Below are 14,015 nucleotides of genomic sequence, written 5' to 3'. Positions count from 1 at the left end.
GGAGCCTTTCAGGGAAGACTCTGCTGATGCCAAGTGGCACCTCCTGGAGGTCCTGGTCTCTGCTCCACAGTGGATGTGAATCTAGAACAATCCCCTCTCTTCCCTGTTAGAAGCACTGACTTGGAGTCCGAAGACCTGGGTGGCATCCCTGTTCTGTTATTTCTACTCTGAGTGACCTTGGTTAATTACAGAACTTTCTGGGCCTCAGTTTCCTTATCTGTAGAGTGAGGACAGTAATGCCTTCCCAGGCTCTGAGAATAAATACGTATGGGAACAGATTTTTTCACCTGTGCAGTGCTATGGAACTAGCAAGTCTCATTGTGGGCACTGTGTACCTCTGGGGATGACCCTAAATCCAGAGGCCTCCTCCTCAGAGGTCCAGATGCAGCCCCTGCATCAGCCTGGGCCCCCGGGGGAGGGCTTCAGGGCAGAAGCCCTTGAATCCCAAGTGTGCCAAGCCAGGGCCAGGGGCAGGGAAGGGGGTATCAGTGCATGCAGGGACACCACTACTTTCCCTGAGACTGTCGGTCTCTGAAACGCCATCTGATGTGGAACTCACCCTTAGAACACCGGCTGCAGTGAGCACGCAGGGCCGGGATGTGGAGCGAGGCTGTCTTCACGTGGTGGAGTGTCTTCCCAGCACAATGAGCTAAGGGCTCTAGGACCGGTGGAAGTGAGAGGCAGTGCAATAATACATCGGTCCCCGGCACAGACACAACTCCCAGCTCTGCCACTAGCCACTTGTTCGGCTTTGCACAAGTTACTCCACCACTCTTTGCCTCAGTTTCCTCATCCGTGCAGTGATACCTACTTCACTGGCTTGTTGTAAGAATGAAATGAATTAATATACAGGAAGCCCAGGGAGTGGTTCTTGGCTTAAAGTAAGTGCCAGGGACCGGTTGGCTACTGTCACCAGACAGGGCTCACCTATGTGTCCTCTTCTTCCCCACAGTGCCTAGCCCCTCTTGTAATGGCTTTGACAACGCCCTTTCAAGACCTTGCCAGGTGCCACTAGGAAAGGAGGTCTGCTTCATTGCCACCGTTCGTCTGGCGACCCCACAATTCTTGAAGGCAAGTACCCGAGAGAGAATTCATGGTGTGGAGCTTTTGCAATTGAGTCATATTTAGTTACATTGCATTCATTGTCCTTAGGGGAGAGGATAAAATTATGATGACGTTGTCACTGGCTTTGAAAATCTGAAATGTCTGGTTTCTGTGCCCGCCTTTCCCCTCACACTGGTTTCCTGCAAGTCCCTCTGTGTGAAGTCAGCATCCGTGTCCCCCGGCCTGCAGAGGCTGCTCTCCAGCTCTGTAGCTCTTCCCACCTCTCACCAAATGTCAAAAAGCTGAGGGTGGGTCTGTATTCTCTCATCTATGATTGCTCTAGCATCTATGGCATGAAGGTTGAGTTAAATTAGTCATTCAGATTCAGATGAAAAGCCATTTTCCGCATGTTTACCACACTTCTAGGTAATGGGAAGGGAGTGGTGTGACATTTTGGCTCCTAGGTATTTTTCCTCAGCTTGTGAAATAAATTTAGTATCAGCTAATACTGAAATTAGCTACAGATGATGAGTTTCAGTCCAATGCAACTTGGAGACTTGCTCAAAATGATTTTAACTTCTGTTACCCACTGTGCACTCCTTTAGAACAGACCTAGGGTAGCATCCAGCGCTGCAGGCAACATTTTTTCCCCTTCCCATACAGGAAATGTGCATAGTTGACGAACCTTTAGAGGAATTCACTTCAAGGCACAGCTTGGAATGGAAATTTTTATTTCTGGATCACAGGTTTGTGAAAAGAAAAACATATTTGGGTTGGGTCCTTTTCAAGTGTTGTTTGCATGAACCATGCTGAACTTGGGAGAGAAAAGTTGGGCCTGGTCCGTTGAAGGAAACGGACTTTCTGGCAGGAGGAAAAGTTATTTCTGGCCAAGGATGAGATGGTTTCCCTCCAACTGCATTTGCCCCTTCCATGGGTACGCTCTGTGTTAGGGTCAGAGGCCTCGGCCCAGGGGCATTTTAGGGAATGATTGCCGCTTGGGGCCCTTTCCAGCTCCCAGTAAGGCAGGAACAGATGTGAGAGAAACGTCTCATTTTTTTTCTTTCAACACCCCTTTAATCCTTGAGCCCAATCTTTTTTTCTTTCTTTTGTAACATTATTCATAGCTTAAGTACTAAAAAATCTTCTCTCCCCACCCTTTAATTTTTTATTACACTTTGGCATTGGGCTGACCCAATGTGTAGCTGCTTTTAATTATTCAGTAGTGATATAGTTTATTATTATTATTTGGGCCGGAATATGCCAAGAGAACGGAGTGTCTAAATGCCAAAAAAAAGCTGAGCCCTTTGGAAAACACAGCGTCTCTGGTTTTGACCATTGCAAAGTTTTTCTTCCACTTGTTCTTGAGAAATGAGGCCTCTGGGGTGATCACTAAACACACAAACTGCACCCTCAGTGTTCTAAGGCATGGCCACCTCGATGAGTCCTGCAGTGTGTTTCCTCTCTGATGAACACTCCCTCCCCTGTGTCCTTGGGCAGGGCCCCTCCAATCATAGGATACCTGCCTTTTGAAGTGCTGGGAACCTCGGGCTACGACTACTACCACATCGACGACCTGGAGCTCCTGGCCAGGTGCCACCAGCACCGTAAGTACCATCTGCCCAGCTCCAGCACAGGGGCCTCGAGCTCACTCCATGGGGGCCTGGACAGCGGGGCTCTGCGCCTCTGGAATTCTGCTTGTTACCTGGTTTCCTTCTGAGGCAGCGGACTTGGTTTTCTCTGAAATGATCTGGGGCACGCATGGTGGAGGTCCTTGTCTGCATTTACCCCTATGTCTTGTTTTCACCTGGAATTGGCTTTACCCCAAACTGAAGCACCTTCCCAGTGGCATATTCCCAGATAGGCATTCTGTTTAATCCTAATTAAGAAACTAAGGCGATGCCAGGAATTTTAAGTTTGCAGTATATCTTGAAGACTGAATTCACAGAACTGTTCTTTAGTCAGCAGGCATGTACTGCTCACCAGCTACAGGCCAAATGCTGAGCTCGGCCTGGCACATAAAGATGACTGCATCGTTGTGCCGTCTGCAGGGTCAGATGCCTCAGCCCAGGGGCTTTTGGGGAAATGATCCTTCCTTGGGGCCCTTTCAAGCTCCTGGTACTACAGGAACTTCTGGAAAAGCCTCAAATAGGTGACTTTAGAGGATGTTGTCAGTGCATTGAGGGGGGTGTGCACAGGATATTGGGGGGCTCAGAAGGACCCCTCACACAGCTGTTGGAGGGGTCAGGGAAGGCTGTCTGCCAAAAAAGGGGGACACGCTGGCAAGCATATGGGGGTTAGACCTCATGATGTAGGGCAGCAAGAATTGCAAGCTTGTCACTTAGCGAGAGGAGTCAGGAATTAACCACTGAAAGTCGTCTTTTCATTGCCAACTCTTAGCTTTGAACAGGAACATTTGTAGTGACATTGATCTGTGGATTCTGATACATGAATTGGCCACCAACATTATATGTTAATAGATGCCTTGTCTGGAGCATCTGTTAGAACTTTCTTTTCTCTGCTGCTCCTGTTAAAGGAAGGACAGGCTTGAGTTCCATCTGGATCAGCTGCTAGAATTTAAGGCTAATCTTTAAACTGTTAACCCCTTTCTCCTCAAAGTGTGGTCTGCGGACCAGCTGCATAGGCATCATATGGAGTTTTGTGAATCTCAATCTCCCCCGACTAGGCCTGCTGACTCAGAATATCCATTTTAACAAGACCCCCAGTGATGTGTGCACACGTTAAAATTTGAGAAGCACACTGCTTTAGCTCCTTCTGAATCTATTAACAGAGAAAAGCCACTCAGGTTGAAGAACTACATCTGGCATCTGAAAGATTCGCCCATGGCTTGGGCAAGCCCTGCTTGCTCTGTCTGCTGGGCTTCTCTCCTCTACAGATACCACATTCTCCAAGTCAGTGGCTCCTTTTGTAGGTTTAGTTTCCTAGCTAAGATTTCTCTTAACTATTTGCGTAAAGAGGTGCTAAAATTCCAGGAGCTGTAGCAGTAAAACCCAAATTGTTCTTTCTTGGATCCATAGTCCATCTTTCTTTTACTGCCTTGCCCAGGCTAATAATCTGTCAGCACCCATTCTGTCCTGGGCACCCCCAGAGGAGCCACCAGTAGACAAACCCTAGAAGGCTCCAGGCAGCTGTGTAGGTGGGGGCGTCTGTACCAGACTTTTTCTTTGAGAATGGTGTAGACTGAGGATGAACTGCTGGCTGACAGCCACAGAATCCGTCCAGAGGGTGCTGGCTGTCAGGTCTATTTTTGATCCAATTCTACCAGTGTCTAGATGCTCCTTCCCGTGCTCAGTCTCTGCAGCTCCAAAGACAGCTCTAGCTGCCTCAGAAAGACGAGCACCAGGAAAACTTGGGCCTCTTTTTAATTAAACTTTCAGCTTGAAAATCTGTCTGCATCCGTCCTTATTGGAGGATCTCTTTAAGCTTTTCAGCACATGGGAAAGTATGTAAATTGTTCTTCTACTGTTTAAGCATTCATTCTAGTTTATCATTTGCCGGAGACCAGCTCCGCAGGATTCGTTGGACCTGAATAGGTGGTGTGGCGCCGGCGAGGAAAGAAAGAGATGGACCACAGATGTCTAGTGCAAGTGTGGATGACGTCCACATGAATCTTGCTTTATTTATATTTTTTACTTAACCTTTTACATGATGATTTATCTTTTAATCAAAACATTTATTATTTTATCTCTATAGAAAAAGAAAAATCAGAATGTTCCAAAGCATTCATGCTGTGATAAAAGCACCCTCTCATGCATCAGTAGTTCACCCCAAAGCCTGTGGCTTGTGGCCAGGAAACTATACAACAGCAGCATGCTTGGCATTAGAGAGCGTCAGACTTTTGGTCTGAATCATAATTCTTGACCTTTTAAACTTACACATAAACTTATATTCTAAATTCTTATAAAAATCTTACTTATACTTATATTTAACAATTTAATGTCTTATGTTTATATTTATTATTCTAATTTATGACCAAAATCACAATATATACAACATGATTTTATATAATGAAACTTGATTATAACGCTCTATTATATTTTATACTACTATTAAAAACAATTATGCTGTAAACTAATCTAAACAAAATCTATTAATATCAAAAACCCTTTTATATATTTTTATTATTTTACCTATTCATCTTTATAGTAAAACTTTCTAATTTTTTTTACCAATTGACTCTGGGAACAGTACAAGGAACAAAGTGAAAAGTTAAATGACCCTACTCAAACTAACAAAAATGCAATATATCATTCTTATTATTACTAGGGAAACAACATGTTCTTGGAAAATCAAGTGAAACTATGGGAGTGGGAGAAACAAAGAAATCTGCAACTGGTTGATGATCAATTAGTTATAAACATTACTGCACCCAGACCCACTGTCTCCCTGGGGGAATGTAGATAGAAATCCAACAGAATAACTTCATTCCACACGTACAAGAGCCTGACCACAGCCACGATGGGTCCATGCACACATCACTAACAAGGAAGATTAATGACAAAATTAAATGGAGCCAAGCCATACTGGGAACATGCATCAAAAACACCTTTAGTACTGACAATGCCCTTTAAATAAACCAGTTAATTTTGATGTATTTTAACATGTCCTTTGAGAAACTCCAGGGAATTTCCCAAAGCCATACTAAGCCAAAAGGTTAGGCTATTAATTCTGGGAAGCCTTGTCAAGCAACCAAAGGTGAACAAACAAGAACTTCCATGGAGCCGGGCCACACACATGGGACCCCCTTGTAGCCTGCAGAACAAGGGGTATCATTGAGGCTCCCATGCCGTTCCTTAAAGCAGGATGGCTCACGGCAATCATTATCCTGATAGTCACTTAAAATACAGTGCAACCAGAGAAATAACGTTTGGAATTGTCTTTTTGAAAGCTTCTATTTTAACAGTAACTCTTGGGGGAAAGATCTTGCTGGCATTAACGCTAGTTACATGAAGAATCCATTTTCTTCTAACAGTGATGCAGTTTGGCAAAGGGAAGTCATGTTGTTACCGGTTTCTGACCAAGGGGCAGCAGTGGATCTGGCTGCAGACCCACTACTACATCACCTACCATCAGTGGAACTCCAAGCCCGAGTTCATCGTGTGCACGCACTCGGTGGTCAGGTACTGTGCGGGCGGCGGGTCTGGGCCAGGTCCCTGCAGCACCTGAGAGGGGTGCATGAGGTCGCTGACCACCCACCAAACCCAGTCAGCAGCCGCCTCAGGGGTTCCTGACCCTGAGGATCAAGCCCGGGCTGTGTTCTGCCATTAACAGAACAATTCCAGAGCTCAGCCTCATCCAGTTACACACCCAGCTCTGCTCCCAGGGCTGAGACTTCTCTCGCGTTTTCACTCGGGCCCCTTTGAAAGCCTCACGAGCTCACAGGCTGCCAGGATATTCCTTAGTAAGTTACTGCTTCGCTGACCTACTTACATATTTTCCTCTCATCTCTATCCATTCCCAGCCTTCCCTTGTCACTGTTTGCAGGAGAAAATTAAAATTTTGCCTCTAAATAACTCAAACACATACTCCCCTTTATTTTTAATGTCTTAAAAACCCCTGCTGGCATCTGAGGTGGTGCTGGGAAAACAGCCAGGCAGCGGGTGGGAGAGGTTCTCTCAGTGGGTCGGTCCCTGGTGGCCTGGGGGAGCGCCGCCCAGGGTGGGGGAGCGCCGCCCAGGGTGGGTGAGCAGGGCTTCGAAGGAGGTGGCAGGTCCAGCATTTCATCGACATGTCCTGTGTGCGGCCTCAGCTCCCAAAGGTGAAGGAGAAAGTCATTCTTCTCCCACCTCAATACAGCAATTTTAAGAACATAAATCAGTTTTAAGCTGGTCTAGAGAAGAGTACAGAAAGGGCAGAGGGATTGCACTAGAGAGACAGACAGACACTGCACACACACCTGTGCCTACGTGCGGGCACCAGGTCAAGCGCTCCTCCTCAGTCCGGGAAGAGAGAGGAAGGCTGCCATTTCTCAGCCAGTGACCCCGACCCCACTTGCTCACATCTCATGCCCACGCTCGGGTACTCGACCTTCCATTCCCAGCCTCCCTTGGGCACTCCAGCAGCCGGTGGTGTCTGACTCCACGGCCAGTCCCCCCACTGCCATCTGGTCTGGGCCTGGTCAGGGGCCCTTTGCCCCAGGGGTGGCTGGACATCACCCACACCTTGTTCTTTAGGCTCTCCCTTTCCATCCTCCACCCCCAAATCTAGACAGAAACTCTCTCAGAGAAAGCAGGGCATGAACAGAGTGCATGAATAAGGACGGATGTTCCCGAGAGCTGTCTCTCCTGCCCCGGCCCCCACCGCCTGCGTCTCACACGCGAGGCCACCACGGCACCAACACATTGCATCGATTTATGCCCCCGCTGTGGAAAAAGCGGGTCCATAGACTCAGCGGGTGGGTCTGGCCAGGTCTAGGTTTGTTGGAGAGAAACTCTCTGAGAAATGTGATTACTGAAAGAGTTTGGTGCCACTCTCCCATGAGCAGGTTTAAGAAAGGTTCTAATGCTTTAAAGACGGAAGTTTACCCTTTAGATGCACATGTGTTTCTGAAGACAGTCACATCTGGAGATTTGGGGGAGGACTAGAAACATCTGGCATGTCCTCTGTCCACTGTGGTCTCTTGATTTCCTGAGCAGCTACGCGGACGTCCGGGAGGAAAGGAGGCAGGAGCTGGCTTTGGAAGACCCGCCGTCCGAGGCCATCCGCCCCTCAGCACTGAAGGTAAGCTTGTCCCTGCTGCGGGGACAAAGTCCACACTCGGCCAGGCAGAACCTCCCATGAGCTGCTGTCATAAAAATAGTGATAGCAAAAACACGGCAGCTTATATTTATTGAGCATTTGCTACATTCTCATGGTGTTCAAAGTATTTTTCGGGTATTTTCTTGTTTACCCCCCATGACCTTCCCACGAGGTGGGCACCGTCCTTGCCCTCGTTCTTCGGATGGGCACAGAAGCACGAGAAGCTCACTGAGGGCACCCGAGGGCTGGAAGGTGCAGAGCTGGGTTAGAAACTGCCTCTGGACCCAGAGAATGGTTTGGTGACTTTCCAAGCTTACGAGAACAGCTGCGAGGAGTCCACGTTGTATTTCTCCCACTGATAAAAAGCTGGACAGTTAGTCCATCATCCCATTGACACATGGAACAATTGGCGTGTCACTGCCCCTCCCTTAGCCCAGGTCTGCTGCTCTGCCTCCAATTCTCGGGTGTGCTGTGGGTAGACCACCCCTCACGCAGCCTCCCGGTTGTCAGGTGCACCTTCTATGTCGGGGGGTCTCAGTTAACAGCTCTGTGCCGGGGGCTCCCCTATAAAAAGGCCTTTCCCTCCACAAAGCCTGATGGCTCCTCCTCTTCACCCCAGCTCTCTGGTCCCCCAGCCAGGCTTCTCCTGGTTTGTCAGACAATTCAAGGGAACCTTAGAGACCGTCTGCTAGTAGACCAGAGCCCTGTTCCTCAAAGGTCATTCTTAAAGAGACACAAATGTTGGGGTGGGGAGAAAGAGAGAGCAAGAAAGAGAGGGAGTGTTGTATCTCATCACAGCCAAAAGCCATCAACTGGAAGATCCACCACTATTTTACCTCCCAGTGAGAAACAGAAAATGCTGCCCATTAATGCGTGAAATGAGGATTTCTTTTTATCAGTTGAAGGACATTTCCCAGTTTTAGATATGCTCAAATGTGGGTAGGAGAGTGCCTCTCAGAACTGGTGAAGTTTGGGACTTCTGGTCAAGATGGTGGAATAGACAGTCCCCAGTGTCACTCTCTCCAACAAATCAATGAATTTACATCTATTAAAAAGCAATAACAGCCAAGCTTGGGCCACTATAGCTCAGGTGAAGAGGAGGAGAGACCTGCAGAGTGCATGAAGGCAGGAGAAGCCACAATGAGAGAAAGAATAGACTGCTCCTACCATTTTGAGCCCCAGCCGCATCCAGGCTGGAGCTGATGAGCACACGGAGCAGGAGCCAGAAAAAGCTGCAGCTGTGCCCTTCCTATGATGTTGCTTGGAGGCGGCAGAGGAGAAGAGGGCCATGGTGGCCCCCGGGCCAGCAAGACCACTAACAGGGTTCCCGTGGACCCTCATAGGAGCAAGGGGCCACAACAACTGAAAAAAGGAGCCACTCAGAGGCCAGTGAGTCATCACAAGGGACTGGTGCACAGCCCATCCCATGGGAAGTGTTTGGAGCATGGGCAGTGGAGGAGACAGGCTACTGGGAGAATATTGGGGCTCAGCAAGGACAGCTGATCTGCTCCCCAATCAGTGCAGGACCACTCAGTGGAGACAGATCTGCAGGGGTGCAGTTTGCTGAAAAGATTCAGGCCCAGACCAGAGTTTCCACACAACCCAAGAGTACCAGACCTCACAAGACCCAGAAGTACACATAAGGTTAACAATTAAAACCTGAGCTGCACAAAAAGCCTTCCCCAGGGAATCAGCAGGAAAACAGCAATTTAGCTCAAGCACACAGCTCAAGTGCTGGTTCCCACAGGAAGTTCCTCCATTTTAGAAGTAAGCAAAGGACAACAAATTAGTTCTGGCATAGAGTTTAAATGGTGTGAACAGTGAATAATGCAATGCAAAACTGAAAGAAAAAACAAAATACCCACAGATCAGAGACAAAGCTTGATATTAACTAGTAAAGGTCTCACTTCACCAAAGAACACCTGTAAAACCTAAAAGGACCAGAAGCCCCCTGGGTGCCCAAGCAGGGAACAGAGAGGGCTAGGACCCTCAGCCATGCCCCCCGCCTTCTGAAACCAGCCCAGCGATGACCATTAGGCCACCACAGGAAGCACCCCTGGCTCCCAGGCTAGGGTGGTGGGGGGCCTCGGGCCTTGGCCACACCACCCCGACACCCACAACCAGCCCAGCGACAACCACCCAACTGCCGCAGGAGGCGCCCCTGGCTCCAAAGCCAGGGCAGTGGGGGACCAGGGGCTTCAGCCACACACCCCTAACATATGCATCTAGCCCAGTAATGACCAAGCAACTGCTGGAAGCCATTATCTTCAGTGCAAGAATGAGGAGGTGCCACCAGCTTTAACCATGCCACCCCTCCTTCCTTCTTCTCCCACCCTGTTTCCTTTTGCCTTCCCCTCTCCCTTCCAACTGCTCTGCAACAACATCTTAGAATGTAAAAAAATAATATTAATAAATAAATAAACTTTTAAAAAAATGTGAAAAGAACTGGTGAAGTTCAAGTTCCAGGGTGTCCAGTGACCTAGAATCCAGTCTTTGGCCAGAGGCTAGTGCAGCAGCAGTGGATCAGCCTTTCTACCTGCTGTGATCAAACAAAAGCACTTCTCCACCCTCAAGGACCATGCGGGGAGGAAGGAGAAATCTCATTTGAAGATCAGAGAGCAACTCCTCCCAGCCAACATGCCACACACAGTGTGTGAGGTGGTTATTTATCTCCAGCACACTGGTGCAATTCAGCTGTGGGTGTTTATGGATGTGTTTATGACCCAGCTCCATCACGTAATACATCATGCTTCGTGTCAGAGAACAGAATTAAACTGTTAATGGTAGGTGTTAGACACACCACACATCACGCTGAAGACAGTTGGAAATTCACCAGGGAGGTTTCTGATCCTTCCGGAATCCTAGGGCCCTTGGTGCATTATCTCAAAAAAACGCACATATGAATAAAGACAAATACAATCTCCAGCGCCAGGTTAGGAACCCCCTTTAAAATAAAAGCTCTAGAGCTTCCGGTCAAGATGGCGGAATAGACTGTCCCTAACATCACTCTCTCCCACAAATCAATCAATTTATGACTACTAAAAAGCAATGACAGCCAAGCTGGGGCCACTGGAGCTCAGGGGAAGAGGAGGAGAGACCTGCAGAGTGCTTGAAGGCAGGAGAAGCCGCAATGAAAGAAAGAAAGGACTGCTCCTACCATTTCATGCCTCGACTGCTTCAAGGCTGGAGCTGGTGAGTACATGAAGCAAGAGATGGCAAAAGCTACAGCTGTGCCCTTAGTATGAAGTTGCTTGGAGGTGGCAGGGGAGAAGAAAGCCTTGGTGGCCCCCAGGACAGCAAGACCACTAACAGGGTTCCCGTGGACCCACTTAGAAGCGAGGAGCTACAGCAACAGAAAATAGAAGCCACTCTGAGGCCAGTGAGTCATCACAAGGGACCAGCACACGGCCCGTCCCATGGGAAGTATTTGGAATACGGGTGGTGCGGGAAACGGGCCACCCCAGGAACATTGGGGCACAGCAGGGACAGCCAATCTGCCCTCCAGTCAGCGCAGGACCACCCTGTGTAGACTGGTCGGAAATACAGAACTGCAGGGGAGCAGTTTGCTGAAAAGATTCAGGTCCAGACCAGAGTTTCTACACAACTGAGGTGTATGGATCTCACAAGACCTGGAAGTGCTATAAAGTCAACCATTAAAACCTAAGCTGCATAAAAAGCCTTCCCCAGGGAATCAGCAGCAAAACAGCAATTTAGCTCAACCACAGAGCTCAAGTGCTGGTCCCCACAGGAAGTTCCCTCATTTTAGAAGCAAGCAAAGGACGACAAATTAGTTCCAGTGCAAAGCTTAAGTGGTGGGAACAGCGAATAATCCAACACAGAACTGAAAGAAAAAACAAAATACTCACAGATCAGAGACAAAGTTTGATATTAACTAGTAAAGATCTCACTTCACCAAAGAACACCTATAAAACCTAGAAGGACTGGAAGCCCCCTGAGACCCCGAGCCAGGGATGGGGAGGGCTGGGGGCTGCAGCCATGCCCCCCAACACCCACAACCATTGTGGTGACTACAACTGAGCTGCCACAGGAAACACCCCATGCTCCCAAGTCGGGGTAGAGGGGGGCTGAGGGATTCAGCCACACCTCCCTGACATCTGCACTCAGCTCAGCAATGATGAAGCCACCACTGGAAGCCTCCTGGTCTCCCCTGCAAGAATGAGGGGTTACCACCAGCCTCAACCACACCCCCCTCCTTCCTCCTTCTGCCACCCTATTTCCTTCCCCCATTCCCTCTCCCCCTCCCACACAAATGCTCTGCAACAACATCTTAGAATGTAAAAACAGATGGAACCGGGGACTGACCCCTCCTCCTGCAACCAGGCACATCGCCGCTGCCACAGGGCCTGCCCAGGTTCTGAGATGTGGAGCCAGAACTGACCCCTCCTCTTGCAAGCAAGTGTGCCGCAGCTGCTGTGGGGCCTGCCTGGGGTCCTGAGGCATGGATCCAGAGACGGCCCATCCTCCTGCATCCAGGCAAGGAGCACACAGAAAACACCACTTCCATGTGGGTGGCCCACAAATTCAGCACAATAGCCACAGCTGCCAGAAAAGTGGCTAGACACCACAACCACCATGCAGATGGCCTGACAGCCACTCAAGTGCATTGTCACAAGGAGAGTCACCAGCAGAGACCAAAGAAAAGAAGAGGATGTCTCTCTCCACAAAGCCCATTCCAGAGTGATAGAAGCAGCATCTGCTCTATGATAATAGTGGGGGACCTGATCACCTCTCTCAGCATTGGACAGATCATCTAGGCAACAGATCAACAAAGTAACTGTAACTCTTTCTAAAGGAGAAAAGAAATCTAGGGTTATCCGAGGTGGGCCGGGGGAGGGTGAAGGGGATGGGGAGAGATTTGATAAGGGTCATAAAGAATATGATTTATAATAATAGATTTGATCGACATACATCAACATTGAACTCCCAAAATATGTATAATCAATTATGATCCAATAAAAAAATATTTAAAAAATAATAATAATAAATAAGTAAATAGAAGCTCTAGGACAGAGCTTCTCAAACCATCTGTGGTGACGGACCAGTTTATTTTTTTAATTTTAGGGCCGAGCCCGTGGCGCACTCGGTAGAGTGCTGCGCTGGGAGCGCGGCGACGCTCCCGCCGCGGGTTTGGATCCTATATAGGAATGACCGGTGCACTCACTGGCTGAGCGCCGGTCACGAAAAAACGACAAAAAAAAAAAAAAAAAAAAAAAAATCTGCACTGACCACCACATCTGTAAATGCGAATTCCCATGCTGGGATGTGATGTGCAGTGATGTCACATGGCTGTAAAGTCTTTCGGTGCTGACTCTCACTTCCTGGACTTATTTCTCTGCTGGCCGGGAAGACACAATTTGTAAACAGCTGTGGTCCAGGCACCCCACTGAGGGGCCTGATCCAGGGGGGGAGACTCTGTGACTGAGCACAGTGTCAGAATTGACATTATAACATATCCAGGTACAGCCTGAAATTCTGTTTCGTGCAAAGTCCTGTGGGTCTCGTAGCAATCACTCAGCCCCACTTGCGCACACACACAGTGTCCACCCTCACTGGGGCCGTGACTCAAGAGACAGAACAGCCACGTAGACTCATACACATGCGATTTCATGCCTGAGACCATGGGATATTGACCAGCCTGTCAACGTAGCCCAGTCGATGCTGGAAATTTCCATCCTTCTTAAGACTTGGTAGGAACATGGCTCAGGAGAGTAATCACTATGAAAAGTTTTCTTTTGCTTAAATATGATCCTAACCCCCATTTTTGTGTGCTTATGACATCTAAGCCATGCAGGATGGAGAGATGGTCACTCGGGGTCGGACGGTCACAGTCATTTTCTCATCATGCTATATGTGAGGCAGAGACCTCCTGGGAGCCAGGATCAGTTAGGAGCCAGAGGTCAAAAGATAGGAAACTATTGGCCCTTTGCCTGTTCTGCACAGGGGATCACTGAGGCTGCCGTGGGAGGCAGTGTGGGACGTGCCTGGAAGGAGGCATTTGTTTCATTGGATGCATTAACAATCTGGTGCCAACAGCAACCTTATTCCTAGAACCCAACTCTTCCTCTCTTCTCAGAAAGCCAGGATTCTGGGGGATGAGGTGACAATTTTAAGGAAAAAATAAAATGCAGAGTAAGTTATGAAAATGTAAAAAACCAAAATGAAAGGTGAGAAAGCGTAATAAATGCTGCTCCTAG

At 48.4% G+C, this 14,015-nt stretch overlaps 1 protein-coding gene across 3 annotated transcripts in view; it reads left to right on the top strand.

Moving 5' to 3' along the window:
- Window positions 1-14,015, top strand: part of NPAS2 (neuronal PAS domain protein 2) — a 162,818-nt gene that overhangs the window by 129,311 nt on the left and 19,492 nt on the right. For all 3 annotated transcript variants that reach the window (XM_063078202.1, XM_063078204.1, XM_063078203.1), the window contains 5 exons: window positions 953-1,071; window positions 1,708-1,790; window positions 2,542-2,648; window positions 6,035-6,182; window positions 7,698-7,782. In XM_063078202.1, the coding sequence (XP_062934272.1) occupies window positions 953-1,071; window positions 1,708-1,790; window positions 2,542-2,648; window positions 6,035-6,182; window positions 7,698-7,782 (542 nt within the window). The remainder of the gene's footprint in view (window positions 1-952; window positions 1,072-1,707; window positions 1,791-2,541; window positions 2,649-6,034; window positions 6,183-7,697; window positions 7,783-14,015) is intronic.

Source organism: Cynocephalus volans, chromosome 14 (genome assembly GCF_027409185.1).
Source record: "Cynocephalus volans isolate mCynVol1 chromosome 14, mCynVol1.pri, whole genome shotgun sequence".
In the NCBI taxonomy this organism is placed as follows: Eukaryota; Metazoa; Chordata; class Mammalia; order Dermoptera; family Cynocephalidae; genus Cynocephalus; species Cynocephalus volans.
This window is presented reverse-complemented; position numbering and strand designations above follow the sequence as displayed.